The following is a 23,303-nucleotide window of genomic DNA, read 5'->3' on the forward strand; positions in this document are numbered from 1 at the left end:
ATTCGCAAATACAACCTCAACTTCCACTGCTATGCTGATGACACCCAAATTTACATCACTACACAATCCCCCCACAGCCCTCCCCTCAGTCACATTGAATCCTGCATCACTGAACTACAAACCTGGATGACCCATAACCTCCTCAAATTAAATAGCGACAAGACAGAACTCTTCATCATCGGCACCAACACCACCCTCACCAGATCCGGACCCATCACACTCACCATCAATGACTCCACCATCACCCCCTCACCCCTAGTCCACAACCTCGGTGTCACCCTCGACCCCACCCTCTCATTTGACCCCCATGTCCGCTCCATTGTCAAAACTTCATATTTTCACCTCTGCAACATTGCCAAAATCCGTCACTGCCTCTCCCCCCTGCTGCTGAATCCCTCATACACGCCTTCATCTCCTCCCGCCTGGACTATTGTAACTCCCTCCTCACTGGCATCACCTCCCGCTCCCTCCATAAACTGCAGATGGTCCAGAACTCAGCCGCCCGCCTCCTCACTAACACCCGGTCCCGCGAACACATCACTCCCTCCACTGGCTCCCGATCAAGGAACGCATTAACTTCAAAACACTACTCCTCACCTTCAAAGCCCTCCATAGCCTGCCCCCCCCCCCCCCCCCCCCCCACCACCTGACTGACCTCCTTCTCCCCTACCGCCCCACCGGTTCCCTCCGGTCCTCTTCCACTCTTTCCCTCACTGTCCCGTCATCCAAACTCAAACGTTTTGGTGACCGGGCATTCTCACGAGCTGCACCCAGACTCTGGAACTCCCTCCCTCAGACCATCAGAGACTCTCCCTCACTCTCCACCTTCAAATCCAGACTCAAAACCCACCTGTTCTCCCAAGCATTCAACCTTCCTTACCCATAACCACCCTCCTCCAACTTGCCACCATTTCCCCCTGCCCCACGTTCTCTCCTCTCCTGCCCCCCCCCCCACTCCCCTTGGTTTTACCTTACTCTCCTCCCGACTGTCTCCCCTACTCACTCCCGTATTTGTTATCCGTTACTCGTGGTTTTTATGTTCCTGTGTGTTATTATTGTCCTCCATTTCCCTGTGGTTACATGTTTCTTTGTTTTCTTTGTTTCTTTTCTTTTTTTATTTTATTTTTGCCTATTGTCAGCGACTTTGGGTCTTTGGGGGGGGGGGGGGGACCTGTAGGAGTCGCTGTCCACAACGTCCAAATCCCCACCCATCGACTTCCACCCGCTGGCTCTGCCGATTGAGCCACTATGACGGCCGGCCCAAGCCGGAGGCAATGCTGACACCCGGATTCGAGACCGGAGTCTCTTGCATTGGTGACGAGCGCAATCTCCGCTGCGCCACCCAGCCGTCTCCAAGGTTCTTTTCTTGTTAATCTTGTCTACAGTCTTGTGTCAGACAAGACAAAGGCCCTAAACCCATCTTTTGTTTTCATTTTCTCATCTTTGCTCATTTTTGTTTACCTTTCTTGTCATATCTGTTCATCTTTTGACGTCATGTCAACTTTGTACTTAATTTCAAGCCTAAGCAGAGCTCGCTCTCACTTTCTGGTCAGACATTTTGTCTCTGATTGTAAACTGAGCATATAGAATGGTCTGTGGCCACAGAAACAGGAATAAACTATGTTCTATTTTTATATACAAATTGACTCATCTAAATGTCTACAGTTCACCGTCATGGCTCATTGAGGATCATAGAGAGCAGGTTGGCAGGTTGGCACCTTGCATGGTTGCCTCCGCCGTTGGTGTGTGAATGTGGGTGAATGTGAGCAACAAAATTGTAAAGTGTTTTCGATAAAAGTTGATATGCACCATTTACCGACATGTCTTTAAGTGTAGAGACATGAATGGTACTTGAAACAGCTGTCCTGTTGTAATTAGCATTATGTAATAGCTGGTTAAAGATGCTGGTATTTTTGTGTTAAAAGTAGCTCTACATTCCAACAGTCGTCACTGATATAGAGTGTTTGGTCAGTAACATGGGTTTCCCAGTCCCTCCGCTCTGCAGTAAACAGAAGATAGATTCTCTCTTATCCCTTCCCACTTTTCAGGAGAGAGAACCCTAGATATATATATATTTTTTTTTTGTAACTTATTTCAATCAATCTTGCCGATTTTCTTACTGCACTGGCAGATTATTATACTTGTTTCAAGTTATTTGTTCTTTGAAGATTAGCATGCTATCATGTGAACTTGAGACATTGTTCATTGGGGGGTTAGTTGTCACACCGTATGTGACAACCATTATGTTATTATCCATTGACCAAAAAGAAAATAGTTTCACAATAATATTCACCTTTTAGTAAAACGATGAACATTATGCTAGATTATAACTGTGGATGTTGTGCTACTTGCATGAGGGAAGCATCTTTGCTGAAAGGGCAAAATTATTAACATGATTTGTGAACCAATTGCATTAGCAGTCTTTGGCCTCTGTCACTGTTGAATGGTCACCATAACAAAATAAATGTTCCTCTAAATGGTAAATGGCTGCTTTTTTATATAGCGCTTTTATCCAAAGCGCTTTACAATTTGTTACACAATTTTTTTTTACCCATTCACCCGTTCACTCACACATTCACACACCGACGGCGGAGGCGACCATGCAAGGTGCCAACCTGCTCATCGGGAGCAATTAGGGGTTAAGTGTCTTGCTCAAGGACACATCGACACGCTGGCCGGGAGGAGCGGGAATCGAACCGGGAACCTCCGGATTGCCAGACGACTGCTCTACCCCCCCGAGCCACTGTCGCCCCGCCTCTACACTGACACTGGCCCACAGGAGTGGGTCATTATTTAGTCCTAGAGTAGCTCTGAGTGAGGGCGGTCAGGTGGCGTAGCGGAGATTGCGCTCGTCACCAGCTCTCGGCATTGCTACCAGCTTGGCTGGCCGATCATACTAATACAATTGCCAGTGTTAGGGGGTGGGGAAGCTGGCGGGTGGGAATCTGGCGTTGTGGACAGCGACGCCTACAGGTCAGGTCTCGGCGCTTGCTAAGCGGGGGCAGGACTTGGTGGAGATAGCGTGCCCTCCCACGCGTTACACTTCACCAATGAGAGTCCTCGCTGCCAAGTGAAAAAAGCGTCACTGGCTTGAAGGCGCACATCTCTGAGGAAGCGTGCGCTCGACATCAGGACACCCTTGTACCGACTCGTGGGAGAACATGCGTACAACAACCAGGTAGGGGAGGGGGGGAATTGGCACAACGACTAATTGGGACGGGGAGAAAATCAGAGAAAATAGGAGAAAGAGATATAAAAAAAGAAAAAAAAATAGCTCTGAGCTTCTCCCTCTGTCAACAACAACAACAACACCTACTCGTGTGATCTGGTCTTCAGCTCCAGTGACGACCACCCTGCCGTCGGGGGACACCTGAGCACACAGGACCGTGTCACCGTGTTGGAGATCCAGGGACCTCTCCACAGACTCCCGCTCGATGTGGAACAGGCTCAGCACCTTCTCACAGCCTTACAGACATGAGAGGACAAAGACGTTAGTGGATAAGACTTGTTGTGAAGGATCAGATTAAACCGAATATATATATTTATTTATGGATATATATTTAATAGTATTTGTATATCGTTTGATATCCCTTGTATATTCCTTGTACATATACACTGAATATCCCTTTAGTCTACTAACAGCCCATAATAGTTTCATTCTACCATTGGACAAGAACCTGGCGCCAGCAGCCAAGCCCCTTGGTTCAAGTTCAATCGTGCCGACGAACATGTCGTTACAAGCCCGGTTCCGCGTAGGAATACGTCTGGCGAAATACGAATGGTACTATTTGTTCACAGCGCATATATATATGGCGCAAGTAAAGTAGAACTTTCTTTTAGTCCATTAGTCCTTTACCCTCCAACCTAGTAACAGACGTGAAGCCTCACCCACGACGCACGTGTGGTGCAGTATGGCCTACTTGGCCTCAGAATAGGCATTGAGACATCGTGTGGATTAATAGTTGAATTGTCATAGTTTGGCACTATACCGTCGAGTGGGACGTATTTCTATTAAGTTAATAATAGTCTATTATGTATGGTGCATCGTTCGGTTAGAGTTATAAAGTGAGCAGTACCCCCATCGTTCCTGGCGTTATCTGGAGTCTTAACCAGGCTGGGCAGACCACGTGTGGTGCTTGCATCCGAGGAGCTCTGGGCCAGGACGAGTGGACCTGTACATTGGATTACTTCACCCGGACGACGGCGAGCCCTCCACGGCTTGGATTATCTACGTGCTTTGGGTGCTTTGATTATGCCATGGATAACAGCCAACACTGCTGAGTGTTGGAACTACCCCCCCGAGAGGAGTCCAGGTGAGACGGCGCTCTACCCCGAGTGAGGTCGCCTCACGTCTCTTCGTTGTGGACCGGCAGCGACCGTCTACAAGAGGGCCCAGCTGTATTCATCTGTGGACCGAGGTTCTGTGGGCACCGTGTTCAGCACTCTGAATTCTCCCAAGAAATCGTCGGCCAGATGGGATATCGCCAGCGGCTCTCCTAACCCCCCCCCCTACTGACTTACAACCAGCGGGACCCCCCTTTAGTGTATCCAGCTATAATCATTTAAGTACCATCGCTATAGTTCCCTAAAGAACCAGGTTGTATACTTGCTCCCTGCGTAACCAGAGATTGGACATTCAATGTTGATTTACCTACGAATACTCATTTGCCATACAAGTGCATTCAAATCATAAATGTCATTAAGTGAACGTTGTATATACCCTTTGCTATATAAAATATTCGATTTATACATTTGTGTGGACTTCGTTTCATCAGGTGGGAAAGTGTTCATCATATCTATATCATGTACTGTGTGGCCAGTATTTAAAGTACATAAAGCAGGTAGTGGTTTAATGATACCATACTTATCAATACAGTCAGGGAATTGTACCCCTCAGTTACAATTGGTCCTTCGAGCCGGAGGGTAACTAGTGTAATATTAATATAGTGTTATTAATATTGAAATGGCCTATGATGAACACTCCACGAAACGGTCCTCCTAACGTAGAACGCCCGCAGCGCAGATGACAGCCACCTCAGTACTTAGAGGATTACGCTGTCAGTCAACTACCTAGCCTTCGACAATCGGTAAACGCGGTAAAAGTAGAAAGTAAAATTATGTCTGCCCTTAACGACCAGGTTACCCCGACCACAGAGGCCCTAGTGGGTTCTAATGTAACTGACCAAGCTCACGGTGGGGACCAGGAGGGAGCTGACATGCCTTTACCCCCCGCCAATACCGAAGAAGTAGTCCCCGACCAGCCCCGGGAGGAAGACAACCCTACAGAGAGAGAACTCTGCACGGAAGAAGAGGAGGAGAGCGCCGAGGAAATAGAGCTCCAGGACTCCCCAACGAGTACAGCCAGGAGCGGCTCACCTCTACAACCGTCTTCCCCCAGCGAAGCGGAGAGGATGCTATCACAGGCGTTCCTCGTCAGCCTGACAGCCTCTACCGAACGCGATCGACTTCAGGGTGAACGCGATCGACTCCAGACACAGCAACGGAGCGAAGAAGAGCGCATACGCCTGGAGATGAGACGCCTTCAGACGGAAGAGAATATGGCAAGAGACCGAGCAGACACCCAGCGTGCCGCTGCCGGTGCCCAAAGAGAAGCAGAGCGCGCCGCCGCCGAAGCCCAGCACGCCGCTGCCGGTGCCCAAAGAGAAGCAGAGCGCGCCGCCGCCGAAGCCCAGCGCGCCGCTGACGGTGCCCAAAGAGAAGCAGAGCGCAACATCGATCTCATCCAGCGCGAAACCGAGCGCGACAGACTACAGGGCGAGCGCGACAGACTACAAGCCGAGCGCGACAAGTTACGGGCGCGGCTAATGGAGCGGCTGATCCCCAGGGCAACACCCTCTCCCTCTGCCAGGGGTTCAAGGAACTCGTCGAGACAACAGTCAAGGGCAGCGTCTCCTAACCGAGCAAGCGACCCTGAACTTGACCAACAGACCAAGCCTATACCCCCCGCAGACCCCCTTCCCCGACCGGTCCAAGCGAGACCCAGCTACAAGGAAGGAGCGGCATACACTGCGGAGAAGCTAAATAAACGACTACAGGATCTAGAGGACCTGATAGAAGAAGAAGAGGGAGAGGAGGAGAACCAAGCCCGACGACAGCACAGTACTCCACCGGACCAGGAGGTCCAGTACAGCCCAGGCTATACCCCCGCGGCGCTGCGCTACAGACCCCCGACTCTATTCACGGGTGAGCATGACGCACGACCAGCCCCGAGGAATAGCACCTGGACCAGCGGGCCATGGTACCCTGCCGGTACCAGCCCACAGAGAGGCGCAAGAGGAGACTCGCCTAGGAGGCCTCTCCCCCAACGCTCGCCGATGTATCAGCCATCCACGGCGTCATACATTGCCACACCGCCCACCAGACGGAGTGTGTACAGAACACTCGCCAGACAATATGACCCGTTGGGATGTATTCTACCTTACACCACCAGGGCAAAGATGATTGTACGAGCACTATGGGACAAGGACCAGGGCTGGGACGACCCAATACCCGCACACCTTGCCTCCACATGGAGAGAGTGGGAGACGGAACTCCGCTCACTCCCAGGCGTCAATATACGCCGCAGCTACTTCCCACCCACAGTGAGGCCAGAGACATGCAAGATGGATCTACACGTCTTCAGTGACGCCTCCGAAGTAGCCTATGGATCGGTGGCCTACTTGCGTGCCCAAGAGAAGGGAGGAGAGATACACACTGCTTTCATCCTGGCTCGCTCAAGAATAGCCCCACGAAAGCAACAATCTATCCCGCGTCTAGAGCTCTGCGCAGCCCTAGCAGGAGCGCATCTAGCCACGTTAATCCAACGTGAACTCACCATTCCGGTGCACAGAACAATCTTGTGGTCAGATTCCACGACAGTACTCACATGGATCAAGTCTGATTCATGCAGATACAAGGTCTTCGTGGGAGTCAGAGTCACCGAGATTCAAGAGTTAACAGAAGCAGCGAGCTGGCGGTATGTGGACACCAAACACAACCCAGCTGACGTCATCACCCGGGGAATGTCCCTGGATGACCTCACCCGTCGCAACATCTACAGTGACGGACCAGAGTTCCTCCAGCTCCCGGAAGAAGAGTGGCCTACGCCCACCCCACGGGAAGCGAGTAAAGAGGAGGCTGAGAACAAGAAACCTATGTTCTGTGGACTGAGCACAGTCGCCTCCACAGACCCCAACATAGATGATTGCATTACCCTACAGAGTGCGCAGCTAAAGACATTCCTGTGGCACCACCCAGAGATTCAGTCCACCACTGACATTTCAGCAGCTGACTACGAAGAAGCAGAACTTCTTCTACTACAACGAGCCCAGAGAGACTCGTTCCCCGATGAGCTAGACTGTCTACAGGGAGGAAAGCCCGTCCCATCAGACAGCAGACTGCTCCACCTGGCACCCGAGAGCGACGCCCATAATCTCATCAGAGTGGGTGGTCGTCTGCGGAGAGCCCCCGATCTACCGGATGACGTTAAGTACCCGATAGTCTTGAACAGCCGACACAAGGTCACAGAGCTGATCATAAAGAAATACGACGAGGATGTACACCACGCAGGAGCAGAGAGAGTCTTCGCGGAGATCAGACGTCGCTATTGGATACTTCAAGGAAGAGAAGCGGTGCGACGCTTCCAGCGAACCTGTCTAGACTGCCGAAAGTGGCGCGCGCAGCCCAGCATACCCCGGATGGCTGACCTACCTCCCTGTCGCCTCCGACTCGGCGACAAGCCATTCCACTCCACAGGCATGGACTGTTTTGGCCCGTTGTATATAAAGAAAGGAAGAGGAACCGAGAAGCGGTGGGGTATTGTATTCAAATGCATGACCACCAGAGCGATACATATCGAACTCCTTCCGACCATGAGCACAGACTCATTCCTTATGGCCTTCCGAAGATTCACATCACGGAAAGGAAAACCGTCTACATTGTTGTCTGATCACGGGACAAACTTCAAAGGCGGAGAAAGAGAGCTGAGAGAGAGCTTCCAAGCTATGGGCCCAGAACTTAAGACCCACCTCGCTCCATCCCAGATTGACTTCCAGTTTAATCGCCCGAATGCACCCCACTTCGGTGGAACCTGGGAACGAGAAGTACGTTCTATAAAGACAGCCCTGTACGCCGTGCTTGGGGCCCAGACTGTGGCGGAAGAAGTCCTAATGACAGTCCTCACGGAGATCGAGGGAGTATTGAACTCCAAGCCCCTCGGCTACGTCTCAAGTGATGTAGCAGATGTCGACCCAGTCACCCCCAACACACTCTTAATGGGGCGGCTGGACCCCGCGCTACCCCAGACAATGTACAGGCCTGAAGAAGCGAACGGCCGAAGAATGTGGAGGTACAGTCAAGTACTAGCTGACAAGTTTTGGAACAGCTTTCTACTCCACTACCTACCGTCTCTACAGACCCGCCAGAAGTGGGTAAAAGAGAGAGACAATTTGACAGAAGGAACAGTCGTCATGATTATCGACCAGTCACTACCCAGAGCTATGTGGCCGGCTGGCCGCGTAAGCAAAGTGATCACCGGTGCCGATGGCAAGGTCCGAGCAGCTGAAGTGCTCGTCCAAGGGCGAACTTACACACGACCCGTGGCGAGGCTAATAGAACTGCCCAGACTCCCGGACACTATCGATGACGACCATGACCCCATGACTTTGTGAGTTGACTGACCCTTACAGCGGACCTTGAGTGGTAGACAGTGCGGTTAATCTGTCTCTGCTTAGCTAATTAGGTGGGACTAATTAGGGGGCGGCTGTTGTGAAGGATCAGATTAAACCGAATATATATATTTATTTATGGATATATATTTAATAGTATTTGTATATCGTTTGATATCCCTTGTATATTCCTTGTACATATACACTGAATATCCCTTTAGTCTACTAACAGCCCATAATAGTTTCATTCTACCATTGGACAAGAACCTGGCGCCAGCAGCCAAGCCCCTTGGTTCAAGTTCAATCGTGCCAACGAACATGTCGTTACAAGCCCGGTTCCGCGTAGGAATACGTCTGGCGAAATACGAATGGTACTATTTGTTCACAGCGCATATATATATGGCGCAAGTAAAGTAGAACTTTCTTTTAGTCCATTAGTCCTTTACCCTCCAACCTAGTAACCGACGCACGTGTGGTGCAGTATGGCCTACTTGGCCTCAGAATAGGCATTGAGACATCGTGTGGATTAATAGTTGAATTGTCATAGTTTGGCACTATACCGTCGAGTGGGACGTATTTCTATTAAGTTAATAATAGTCTATTATGTATGGTGCATCGTTCGGTTAGAGTTATAAAGTGAGCAGTACCCCCATCGTTCCTGGCGTTATCTGGAGTCTTAACCAGGCTGGGCAGACCACGTGTGGTGCTTGCATCCGAGGAGCTCTGGGCCAGGACGAGTGGACCTGTACATTGGATTACTTCACCCGGACGACGGCGAGCCCTCCACGGCTTGGATTATCTACGTGCTTTGGGTGCTTTGATTATGCCATGGATAACAGCCAACACTGCTGAGTGTTGGAACTACCCCCCCGAGAGGAGTCCAGGTGAGACGGCGCTCTACCCCGAGTGAGGTCGCCTCACGTCTCTTCGTTGTGGACCGGCAGCGACCGTCTACAAGAGGGCCCAGCTGTATTCATCTGTGGACCGAGGTTCTGTGGGCACCGTGTTCAGCACTCTGAATTCTCCCAAGAAATCGTCGGCCAGATGGGATATCGCCAGCGGCTCTCCTAACCCCCCCCCCTACTGACTTACAACCAGCGGGACCCCCCTTTAGTGTATCCAGCTATAATCATTTAAGTACCATCGCTATAGTTCCCTAAAGAACCAGGTTGTATACTTGCTCCCTGCGTAACCAGAGATTGGACATTCAATGTTGATTTACCTACGAATACTCATTTGCCATACAAGTGCATTCAAATCATAAATGTCATTAAGTGAACGTTGTATATACCCTTTGCTATATAAAATATTCGATTTATACATTTGTGTGGACTTCGTTTCATCAGGTGGGAAAGTGTTCATCATATCTATATCATGTACTGTGTGGCCAGTATTTAAAGTACATAAAGCAGGTAGTGGTTTAATGATACCATACTTATCAATACAGTCAGGGAATTGTACCCCTCAGTTACAAGACTGGTGTAATTGTTTTTTCTTTTTTTCTTTTTTTTTTTATTGATCTTTTCCCCCCTCCATTTTCCTCCGATTTTCTCCCATCCCAATGTTAGTCGTATGCCAATTCCCAATCCCCTTCCTGGTCGCTGCGCACTTACCCCCCACAGTCAGATCATCTGGGAGAGTGGAGGCTACCACGTGCTTCCTCCGACACACGTCCAGCCAATCAACCGCTTCTTTTCACCTGGTAGCGCGGATCCTCCCTGAGAGGGCGTAGCGTGTGGAAGGATCACACTATCCCACTCAGGTCCTATCCGAGCTTAGCAGGCGCCCCGACCGAACTGTAGGAGTCGCTGTTTACAACGACCCGGACCCACCCCGCCAGCTTCTCCCACCCTCTAATACTGCCAATTGTATTAGTGTGAACGGCCAGCCAAGCTGGTGACAACTTGGTGACGAACGCAATCTCCGCTACGCCACCTAACTGCCCCAATTATTTTTTCTTTTATTGTTATTGTGAACGTAGTCTACGAAAAGACCAAAACCAACAATGCATTTCTTCTACTTACAAGTACGGTCCGTCCAGGGGTGTAAAGTACTTGAGTAATTGTACTTTGTTACAATACTTAAGTACTGTTTTTGGGGATTTGTACTTTACTCGAGTATTATTAGGTTTGTATATTTGTACTTTTACTCAATTACATTTCAGAGAAAAAATACATACTTTTTACTCCTTACATTTAAAATGCAGACCTACAAAGTACAAATCTTGCAGGTCCAACCATTTTAATTAGTATATTTGTTTCTCTGGCCGAACTAACGTTAACGTTATTAATCCTGCAATGTCGAACCCACGTATATATATATAAAAAAAAAAAGAAAAACGAAACCCTTAATTTCTTCCAAGGCTGTAGTTTGGCCAACTTTACAACTGGATGCTGTGATGTGAATGCCATCCATGTTAGTTTACCTTGACATGTTTTTTCTAATTCGATGGAGAAGTGCATTAAATCATTTAAAAAAGGTTTTTACTTTAACTTTTTAGTACTTAAGTACATTTAAAAGTAAAAAGTTTTGACTTTTACTCAAGTGTGTTTTTAGCCAGATACTCTGACTTTTACTTGAGTACGATTTTGAGACGGTACCCATACTTTCACTTAAGTATAATTTCTTTTTACACCCCTGTCATCACTGCAATGGACGTGGCATTGTAGTTTTTCAAATTACTTCATGAAGTGACAGTGATTGCCTGGGATTGTGCTTATGGTTTCGGGCAGACTTGAAACGATCGCTGTTACTTCATACAGTAAATCCCCCAAAACTATGATGCTCAAGTTCATTGCAGTGATGAATTATGCTGACCAAAACAAACACTTCGGCTCTGTGACTTGTTTTTTGGAAAACAAATGGAGTTCTATGACTTGAGCACACAATCTATGAATATGAGCTATAATCTGATGTTGGCCGGACGGACCGTACTTGTAAGTAGAAAAAACGCATTATTGGTTTTGGTCTTTTCATTTTGCAATATTCTAACGTCAGATCTCTGTCTGGTGAATTTGTCACATAAGAGAGGCTGGGCAAACACACTCAGCACCATCTTATCCCCACCTGAACAGATCATGGCCCTAGTGTTTCTTCTGGTTTTTGTCCAGATTAAGAGTATCTATCTATCTATCTATCTATCTATCTATCTATCTATCTATCTATCTATCTATCTATCTATCTATCTATCTATCTATCTATCTATCTATCTATCTATCTATCTATCTATCTATCTATCTATCTATCTATCTATTTATCTATCTATCTATCTATCTATCTATCTATCTATCTATCTATCTATCTATCTATCTATCTATCTATCTATCTATCTATCTATCTATCTATCTATCTATCTATCTATCTATCCATCCATCCGTCTATAATTGTATCTATTGTGAATGGACTTAAACAGCATCTACAACGTACTTATTTACTGTATTAAAGCTGGCAGATGCTGTGTGCTCATACAGGGAATTCCACACAACGTCTGTTGTCAGGAGACAGAACTGTAATTCTAGATCCCTGCTATTTTAACTATAACCATGTATAATAGACTTTGTGTTAGCCCTGTATTCTACTGCTATTTTCTGAAGAAACATTTTCATTGGCTTAGTGACATTTGGAAAGCTTTTGTCGTCCTGTTCCTTGCAGAATGTAGGATCTCTGGACATTGCAATGAACCACCTTGCAACGTATACCTGTCTGTAATTTATGCTTGATTCTCTCTTGAATAAACCGTTGAAAGATGTTTCCTACATTTCATTATTGGATATTATTGTTAACCTTGACAATTTGGATATTGAATATAGTCAGATATACATGACAATTTGGTGACGGCCCGACGTGAAGTCCCACCTGCTAACAATGTAGTGCCACATTAATAATGTCTGGTAATCCCACCGGCTAACAATGTAGTGCCACATTAATAATGTCTGGTAATCCCACCGGCTAACAATGTAGTGCCACATTAATAATGTCTGGTAATCCCACCGGCTAACAATGTAGTGCCACATTAATAATGTCTGGTAATCCCACCGGCTAACAATGTAGTGCCACATTAATAATGTCTGGTAATCCCACCGGCTAACAATGTAGTGCCACATTAATAATGTCTGGTAATCCCACCGGCTAACAATGTAGTGCCACATTAATAATGTCTGGTAATCCCACCGGCTAACAATGTAGTGCCACATTAATAATGTCTGGTAATCCCACCGGCTAACAATGTGCCACAACATTAATAATGTCTGGTAGTTCCACCTGCTAACAATGTGCCACATTAATAATGTCGGATAGTTCCACCTGCTAACAATGTGCCACATTAATAATGTCTGGTAGTTCCACCTGCTAACAGGATCCTTTCGTCCTCAGACACAGTAAGAAAGGAGGGCACCAGTGGAAAGTCTGTCACAGCCTGATGTCCACCGCTGGATACCTAGAAAGATGACATGACAGACACTGTCATCAAAGTTATGGTCCAGTAGCAAAAGCAGAGGTCAGGATAAAGCGGTGGCCTCCAGAGATCAAAGCAACAGACTGGCACACACTGGCACACGCTGTACCTGGTAGAGAAAGCCTTCCTCGGAAACGACGAACAGCCTGCCACGCTTAGGGGACGCAGCAACACACAAAAGGGTCACGCTTCCTCCTGAGTTTTCCAAACGATTCTCCAATCTCTCCCCGCCGTCGGCCGGGAACGATACTATGACGAGTCCTTCGTCTGTCAGGGATACCACCGCTTCATCCAGCACGCCGAGAATCACCGCTCCGGTGTCGTTGATACTGAAGAGTGGCTCTGAGGTATCAAGGTGCCAGGCTTTAACCTGTGAGTAAAAAAGCCTTTCTGTCAATGTCATCTAAACATTCATGTAAATCATTGGTTATGTCAATTAAAGTGATCTTTTTATTCAGACAAATACAGGGGGGGGGCTGTACACTGTAAAATAAATTCACTGTATTATTTTACAGATTACTTTAGTTTTTCTACTTTAAGTGTAAATGTCATAAAAATACAGTAAATTACCTTTTATCAAAATATTAACCATTAAATAAAGGTTGTAATCTGTACATGTATTTGATTTTACTGTAATTTGACGGTAAGTATTTTGGCAACCATTGCTGCCAGACATTTACAGTTTTTATTACAGTCTTCTTTTTAATTTTTCTTCAGTGTAGCATGCATAAATATTTCCTCAACTCTTGAATTATCAGGCTATTGTTGTTTCTGTGGTAGTTTCTAGTTATAAGCCTACTTGTCCTCCAGTGTGAACGAGGACGAGGCCTGTCTTGCTGGACAGGTGGATGTGTGCAGAGGGCGGGGCGGGGTCAACAGGAACAGCATCCTGGATCCAGTACAACTGCCTGCCAGTCAACAAGCTCCACCTCCTCAGAGAACCATCAGAAGCCAATGAGAGGCAGTGGGAACCCCTGTCAATCACTTTGACTGACAGAAGCGCGGCTGTAGAACACAGATGTGGAAGATTAGGCAAACTCTTCCTGATGGACAACATACAGTGTTTTAGATACTACTACCTAATCGTTGCTTCAAACTACAAGAGCACATTTTGTGATTTACATATCTGTAGATACTATATCTATATATGTACATATCCTACTCTTACTAGTTACGCTGCTGGCCAGTCAGTATGACTACTACCATACTGTCTTTATACCTGTATCACTGTACATATTATACTACAACTCTGTACATACATCTGATTAGCACTATTACTCAGTAGTACTCATTTATATATTTTATACCCAGTTTAATCACTAGTACATTGTATATTGCTGTTGCACTTTACTGTTACATTTGCACTCTGGTTGGATGCCAAACTTATTTTCGTTGTACTGTACTTGTGCTGTATAATGACAATACATTTATATTGTATCTAATGTAATCTAATCTAATGTAATCTAATCTAATCTAATTACTTTGAAGATTAATTTGAAAGGAATCATTCCAGATTTGAATTGGTTAAATACTCTCCAGAAAATGCATACAGCTGAATGTGTACATGTTTGTTATCTTATATATTTAAAACAAAACTAATCACACACACACACACACACGCACACACACACGCACATGCGCACACACACACGCACACACTTGTCACCTGTGTGTCCCACCAGTGTTTGCATGGCTTCCAGGTGGTGCAGGTTCCAGGACATCACCGTGGTGTCCTCTGAGCCTGCGACCATCACCCCCGTCTCCTGACACACGTCCAGACACGTCACACCTTGGTGAGACGGAGAACAACGGAGACGGAGAGCTAAATCATTTCTCAACTACCGGTATGTCCACGTTTAACGAGAGCTCACCTTCATTCAGTGTTCACAACGTCACGTAGAATTCTAGATGATGCACACTGTGATAACGTACATAAAAGTAATGTCATGTCTACATTTACATTTACATTTAGTCATTTAGCTGAACGCTTTTATCCAAAGAGACTTACAAGTTCTTGTACAACAAGTCAGTAGGAAGGGTAGAACTCTGGCAGCTAAGGGCCAGTAACATTGTTTTTCAAACAGTGGTGAACTTGAGTGCTACAGTCTTGAGTGCATATTAGCATATAGTAGGTAATAATATAGGCAAGGTAGATTCCTTAGTAGTATATAGATATATATTTTCTTTTGTCTAGAACAACATGAGCAGTATATTTCATGATGGTCGGTAGTGATTGAAACATAGGATATGTCTGAAATGGAACATCACCAGTGTATGATGTGCTCAATTGGTTCATTTACATTTACATTTAGTAATTTAGCTGAAGGCTTTTATCCAAAGCGACTTATAAGTTCTGTACGACAAGTCAGCAGGAAGGGTAGGAGTAGGACTCTTACAACTGAGTAACAATGTTCATCAAACAGTGCTGCAGTGATGAGAGCATAGCAGTAAAGACATATTAGTATAGTAGGAAGAGTGCATGTTAGTATAAGACAGTAAGAAGGTTATTTTTTTTAAATGTATTATTAATTTCAGATATTGATTGAAGAAGTGTGTTTTTAGTCGACGGCGAAATATTGATCGGGTTTCGGCTGTCCTAACTGTGGTGGGTTCATCTTTGTAATATTTAATATTTACATCCCTTACACTTATAAACTTCACAATGCTCTAAGCTCCTATACTCCACATGTGTACTGAATACAGTATCCACTATGAGCTGATGACACGGGGCTTCCAGCTGCTTGGGTTGTTTGGCTCGCCGATAACAAACTATCATTACACCTGGGCAAAACAGAGTCCATTCTCTTCGGTTCAAATAACAAACTCAGCAAGACCGACGGCTTCTCAGTTACAGTGGGTGACAATATTGTCACAAGGAAAGATGAAATTACCTACCTGGGTTCCATCCTAGAGGCAAATCTTTCCTGTGACAAAATGGCATCCAATGTAATAAAAAAAGTCAACCAACAAACTCGATTCTTGTACCGGATCTCCTCTCTGGTAAACAAGAATACCCTGAAGACTCTGGCAGGAGCACTCATTCAAGGGTACTACGACTATGCTTGCACCTCATGGTACCAAAGCACCTAAAAAGGCGCTAAACTTGACTTGACTACTTGACTACTACTTGACCTTACCCCGAGAACCCACCTCAGCCCTGCCCACTTTGACAACCTAGGATGGCTTAGAGTAGATGACAGAGTACAGCAACTTGCAATGGGCCTGGTCTACAAGATACACTATACGACTAAGGTACCCATGTACATGTCAAAATACTTCCCAAAGGTCAGTGAATACCACGACCACAACACCAGAGGAAGCTCAACAAATCCTAATGTACAGTCCCCTCCCCATCATATGTATATACTCTGTCTATACAGAGTGGGTAACAGTACTGTATATTTGAATATCGTATATGTCACAAATGTAACAGTTAACATTAAGAGACAAATTAGTTCATAGCTACCTTCCTCCCGCGACTAAGGAGTCTTGGCTTAGGAGACCTATTGGAACCTACAAATGTATGAATTGTCCACACTGTGTCAACGTCATACAAACCAAGACATTCACTGACTTTAGATCTCAGCGATCATACAAGATTAATGACTTTATTAACTGTAATACCACTCATGTCATTTATCGCTTGTCATGTACTTGTCCTGGCATCTTCTATGTAGGTCGTACCAAGCGGCGTCTGCGTGATCGTTTAGCTGAACACAAATACGCCATCAGAACCAAAAATCATGTTTATCCTATAGCCAGACATTTCACAGAAGTACACAATAATAATGATTCTATACTAAAAATTGTGGGCATTGAACATATCAAACCTCTTATTAGGGGCGGAGACCGTATCCGCAAACTCAATCAGAGGGAAACATTCTGGATTCATAGCCTTGACGCTCTTAATGCCCCTGGGCTAAATGAGGATATTGACTTCATGTGTTATCTTTGATTTCTATCCTATATGTTTATTGCCATGTATTGTGTGTATTCTTTATACCTTACATAGGCTACATAGGCTATTATAATTTTCTGTATATTGCTCACTGAGTATTTATCTATGCTTTTACTTATAGCCGGTTTGATATATATATTTTCTATTTTCTTTTTTTCTACACTGTCACTGATTGATGGCTCCGCCCTTGCGTGTGCTTTCCAATCATCACTCGTTTCAATCATTTGGTGTTTATTGCTTTATTGTTTCACCTGACACTCACCTGTGGGTATTTAAGGGGGTAATGTGTTTGTACATTTTACTCCAATCCTGATGAAGACCGCTATGGTCGAAACATGTTGATTCGTTTTTAATGACGTAGCCACTTTTAATAAAGGCTTTTTAACCATCTTCCCTCTGGATTTTACATCTTTTTGAGTGCCTGGATCGACTCTCTTCTTTGTACTAAATACCTGTATGTCCCTAGGCCATAAATGTCATGTATGTTGAGTATGTCATAAATGTCAATATGAATTGAAAATGGGGGACCCTGATGTAAACAAGACAAACGTCTTTCTCTGGTCTGCATCCCCTTAACAATTGTGTGTATTGAGCCGTACTGTATTGTACCCATTCTGCAATCTGTTAAATAAAGTTTTCATTCATTCATTCATTCATTGTTCCAACCTTTCTGGAATCCAGTGAATGTGTCCTTTAGCGCCCCTCCTGGCGGCTGGAGGAAAGTACACTTGGGCAGCAGGATGGGTTCCGGGCAGGTCAGCAGCCACTCCTCACACTGGGTGCACAGTCGACCAATCACAGAGGGGTACGTCTGGGCCAAGCAGTGCAGCCGGGCCAGCAGTTCAGTGCAGAAGAGGGAGGTGTCTGTCAGGAGAGGAGATCAGAAAGAGTTATTATAATAATAATAATAATAATAATAATAATAATAATAATAATAATAATAATAATAATAATAATAATAATAATAAACTCTATTTGTATAGCACCTTTCATACAAGAATTGCAGCTCAAAGTGTTTCACAGTAGTAAAAAAGACAGGCATAAAATGAGCACAACATTGGCAGATCAAGAGCAATGCATGAAGTGCAGACATAAAATTAGGTATAAAATAGACAGCAGCAAAAAACATAAAACATAGTTTTTTCATAATTAGGATCTAACATCTTAACACTTTGAGTGCCATGGACGCTTTATGTCGTTAGTTCATGCCGCCAGTTGAATGCCAGCAACGCTATATAGCATTTGTTTGTCTTTTTTTTTTATTAGCGATTTGAATTCATATTTCATCAATCGAGCCTAGTGCTCCAAACTCTCTCTGAGCTCCATTGGGGAAATACCGCCCCCTATCGTCTCTCCCTGTGTAACTGCACCCCATTGGATTAGACTGGTGGGGGGAGGTCCAGTTTCCTCATTTTACTTTTCCGGCCAAGCCATCTGAAGGATCAAAGTGATTGCCGAGCCGGAAAACAACGTGGAATACATATTTACAGTACCCAGCGCTGAATCAATAAACGCGATCGATATTTGGAATGGCGATCAGGAATTGGAATAATCTTTTTGGAGAACATCTGATATGAGGTAAGGAATCTATTTTACCAGTCTTGGGGTAATCGGATCTGTTTTCACCTATATATCAGCATGTGTGTGTGTGTGTGTGTGTGTGTGTGTGTGTGTGTGTGTGTGTGTGTGTGTGTGTGTGTGTGTGTGCGCGCTGATCAGGAAATGAGAGAATAGACTCGCTTCTCTAGCGTGCATAAGTACACATATACTATCGATAATCTAGCGTTTGAATATTTGAAAACGATTCATAAATAGGCAGAAAAATTACAAAGTTTTTGTGTATTCCAGAATATTCCAGTAAATGCCGTTTATCACAGAATCTTTATATTTTCCTGAAACTTTCAAGAAAACGAGGGCTTTTCAAAATGCTATAAAAACGGAAATGAACCGATTAAAAAACAATCCGTTTCGACAATGTTGACTGCAAACAAGTCATTGATAAGCGACAGGCAGATTAGACACATAGCCATAATTTAAGACATAGATTATGCGTTCACAACGCTATCATTGAAGTGGGTGCTGGCATTCAACCATGTTTTACCATGTTAACCAGTGGCAACCAAAGTGTTAATAGGCCTCTTTGTTTACGGTTTGATTGTCACTGATACACACGTAAAACCATGAAATTGGCAGATACACATAAAATTGACATATCAACCCAGAACCCAGTATTTTAGATGTTTACACAATACGGTTGATAAGAAAAGGGTAAAAAGTGCTTCAGCACAGCAGTATTTTAGATGTTTAGTTCTGTCAGAGCCATAGGTCTTTCTCATATACTCCGCCTTTCCACCCGTTCTGAGGTACATTATAGAATAATTACAGTTCTGAATGACTTTACAGAACAGTTCTGAATTACTTTACAGAACAGTTCTGAAATCTGGGAAGTTGGTATGAAAACAAGAGTGCCCTGTTTTCAAGGTGTATGGATGTAAATTCCAAATCTTTTTTTGCAATAGGCCACTCCCAGTGCCACGCCCATTTCACCAATTGGCATGAACACACACGCACGCACACGCACACACACACACACAGACACACACACACACGAACACACACACACACTTGACCTCCATGCTTAATTTCAACCTCCAAGGGTGAAACCTGTGGCTGTTAGAGGGTGCGGACATTTTTGTGGATCAACTGACAGACTGATCTATAAAGCTGCTGGTTGCAGCTAATGAATGTACAGTACAAATTAATATCAAGTAACGATACACTACTAGGGGTGGGGGGGGGGGGGGGGGGTAGATCTTCTAGCTCAGGCCTGTCGTTTGCATTCGCCGTACTATGAGGCTAAATGACAGATAATGTGTCAGTGGGCTGAACGAACACCATCCGGCCCTTTGCGCAAGTTATTTTATTTTATTTTGTGGGGGAACATGGGAGTTTTGAATTAAGTTCTGCACACACAAAAAAAGTTCTGCACATGCATTCGGTTATGTTCTGTTATTTGTTCGGTACACCCAGCGCGTACTGAACCGAAGGTCCGTTACCGAAACGGTTCGGTACAAATACGTGTACCATTACACCCCCTACACACGACTACACTGTATGACCATCTAAAGTGGTGCTCAGTTGACATTGCATCTTTCGCTATAAAGATTCATTCAAAAGGAATGAATCCCTGAACTGTTCAGAGACCGCACATTACATACCCATGTTTCCATCCAGGAAGTCCAGGGTGGGTTTGATGAGTGTGAGTGTGTCTCTGAGCAGCTGGGTCTCAGTGCAGTCCGTGTGTCGGCCGCTCAGGGTCAGATCCTGCAGGACGCTGGTCATCCCACACACCCTGGTCTTACAATACAGCCACTCAACGCTGCCTGTCAAACAAGGACAAAGGTGCATGACACGTAGTCAGGGGTGTAAAAAGTACCCAGAAATTATACTAAAGTGAAAGTATGGGTACCGTCTCAGAATCTCACTCTAGTAAAAGTCAGAGTATCTGGCTAAAAACACACTTGAGTAAAAGTTAAAAATTGTCTACTTTTTAAATGTACTTAAGTACTAAAAAGTAAATGTAAAAACTTTTTTTTAAATGATTTAATGCACTTCTCCATCGAATTAGAAAAAACATGTCAACATGGATGGCATTCACATCACAGCATCCAGTTGTAAAGTTGGCCAAACTACAGCCTTGGAAAAAATTAAGGGTTTAGTTATTTTTTTTCTTTTTATATATATATACGTGGGTTCGACATTGCAGGATTAATAGCGTTAACGTTAATTCGGCCAGAGAAACAAATATACTAATTCAAATAGTTGGACCTGCGAGATTTGTACTTTGTAGGTCTGCATTTTAAATGTAAGGACTAAAAAGTATGTTTTTTTTCTCTGAAATGTAATTGAGTAAAAGTACAAGTATACAAACCTAATACTCGAGTAAAATACAAATCCCCAAAAACAGTACTTAAAGTGCAACCTCCACGTTGTATTTTTGTTCAATAAACAATGTGGACTAGGCCAACAGTGACTTTCATGAAGAATTGTAAAAAAAAGTATTGAAATTGACCCAGTTTTAGCGTTTTTATCAAAACATTTTGTCTGCCCAACACAATCAACATGCACTTGCATATTTTAATCAATGGTTTATAACGTGCACGTGTAATGTCGTCACAACAGGTATTGGTCACCAGGGGTATCACCAGGGGGCGCTGAGAGTCACACAGCTAGTGGCAGGCAGAGAGCCTTGCTACCATAGATATATGCTTGCTACTACTAGCCGAATGGAAATGTATCTGTTTCACCTCACTATTGCTCCGTGATTATAGCCATCCATCCATCTCTAAAGCTAACCACGTTACCATATTTGTAATAATGTAAATCATTGTGTCGTTGTACACATTGTGTTTATAACGTTAGTAGATAACATAGCTTAGCTTGGTAGCTATTGTGCTAACAACATATCCCGACATCCGGCTCGCTGGCCGGCATGAACGGCCGACCCAAAATGGTTCTCTCCTCTCTGTACACCCCGACCCGACCCCACGGGTGCCCTGCCGGGGGGCCCATGGACGCGACGGCGGCGGCAGCCGCAGGGCGCCCGAGCCCGCAAAGGCTAGTGTTACACGATAGCTATGAGCTAACTAGCGCTGCGGGCTCCGGCGCCCTGCGGCCGCCGCTGTTGTCGAGTCCACAAGCTTCACTCGGTGCATCAGTCACGAAAGGGGCTATGATGAGCTTGGCAAGCCAGAGTAAAACACAGTTTTCAATCAATCAATAACAACATTAACCAGACTCTCGTTGTGTCTATTATGCTAACGCTAACGTTACCTCATTGTGTCTATTCTACACAGATAGCCTCTCGTGTCTATCTGCTAACGTTAGCATTAGGCTAACTAACGTTACGTCCCTAACCCCCAACAACAAGCGTAACTAATCAGCGATCTTTTTGTCAGACTAAACTCTCCGCTCGGTGGCAAATTGTGTTGATGTCGGTTTTGTTTCATCAATAAATGAGGCAGAATACACAGTGACTGTATCCTTTTTTATTGCACTCGTTTCTTGCTGCAAACACACAAAAGATATCCTACGCGAGACATTAAAGATGGCGGCGCGGACATTCTGTTTTCGTTCAGACTCCCCAAACAGTGACGTCACGCGTCTCTCTTCTGACCAATCAGTGGTCTGCAGTTTTTCACGTGTCATTTCTGGAGCTCTCATGCTGATCACCAGCAGCCCCGCCTCCCCACACGGAGACAAACTGAGTACTTTATTTTAGTGGAAAAGCAACATTAGATTCGGCTCATTAATATGCAAGCCACACCTGTTGTGACGTCGGCGTTTTGATAAGCTTTTTTGATTCGCGCGTGCATGTTATTCGTGCGTGGACCTTTTTAACTCTTTCAGAGTGGCATTTCCGGTGTCAAATGGAAATAAATAAATAATGAAATTATATACCAATGATGTAAACTACCCATAATTGATCAGTAGGGTTTAACCTAGAGGTTGGCCTTTAAGTATTGTAACAAAGTACAATTACTCAAGTACTTTACCCCCCTGAACGTAGTTTATATTCCATTCACTGTAAAGGGTCGGTAAATGGAATAATCTGAAGTATAATTCCCCCAAATTAACAACTAAGGATTGACGAGGCCTGAACACTGAAGGTTGTGAAGCATATTGCTGTGCAAATCATTTGAAGATGAATGTTACCGACAGTTACTACCGACAGACAGAGATTTTATGGCTTGATAGGTGGCATAGAGGGGAAAGACCTATCAAGTTGTATAAGAAAAAAGAAAGGAAGAAAGAAATACAATAAAATGAAGGAAATTCAAAAAGATAATAATAATAAGATCATATAAAATGGTAAATGGTGCATTTATATAAGAGCTTTTATCCACAATTTTGTTCCTCACATTCACTCACACACCGATGGCGGAGGCAACCATGCAAGGTGCCAACCTGCTCATCGGGAGCAGTTAGGAGTTAAGTATCTTGCTCAAGGACATTTCGACACGCTGCCCAGGAGGAGCGGGAATCGAACCAGGAACCTTCAGATTACCAGACGACCACTCTGCCTCCTGAGCCACAGAGCTACTGTATGTCAGTGGCAGGTTGTTTGTTCTAAAATCTTTCTACCATGTGGGCCCATTAACCCTTTCACTACCACACTACAGAAGGTTAACCTTTCACTACAGAAGGTTAACCCTTTCACTACCAC

At 44.8% G+C, this 23,303-nt stretch overlaps 1 protein-coding gene across 1 annotated transcript in view; it reads right to left on the bottom strand.

Moving 5' to 3' along the window:
- The window catches only part of nwd1 (NACHT and WD repeat domain containing 1), a gene marked incomplete at both ends in the record, with an annotated part of 72,107 nt that overhangs the window by 27,363 nt on the left and 21,441 nt on the right, over positions 1–23,303 (bottom strand). The window contains 7 exons of the mRNA XM_084311509.1: positions 3,317–3,465; positions 13,011–13,101; positions 13,229–13,489; positions 13,919–14,124; positions 14,786–14,908; positions 17,744–17,941; positions 20,296–20,460. Of these exons, the coding sequence (XP_084167635.1) occupies positions 3,317–3,465; positions 13,011–13,101; positions 13,229–13,489; positions 13,919–14,124; positions 14,786–14,908; positions 17,744–17,941; positions 20,296–20,460 (1,193 nt within the window). The remainder of the gene's footprint in view (positions 1–3,316; positions 3,466–13,010; positions 13,102–13,228; positions 13,490–13,918; positions 14,125–14,785; positions 14,909–17,743; positions 17,942–20,295; positions 20,461–23,303) is intronic.

Source organism: Notolepis coatsorum (assembly GCF_963971535.1).
Source record: "Notolepis coatsorum genome assembly, chromosome: 3".
In the NCBI taxonomy this organism is placed as follows: Eukaryota; Metazoa; Chordata; class Actinopteri; order Aulopiformes; family Paralepididae; genus Notolepis; species Notolepis coatsorum.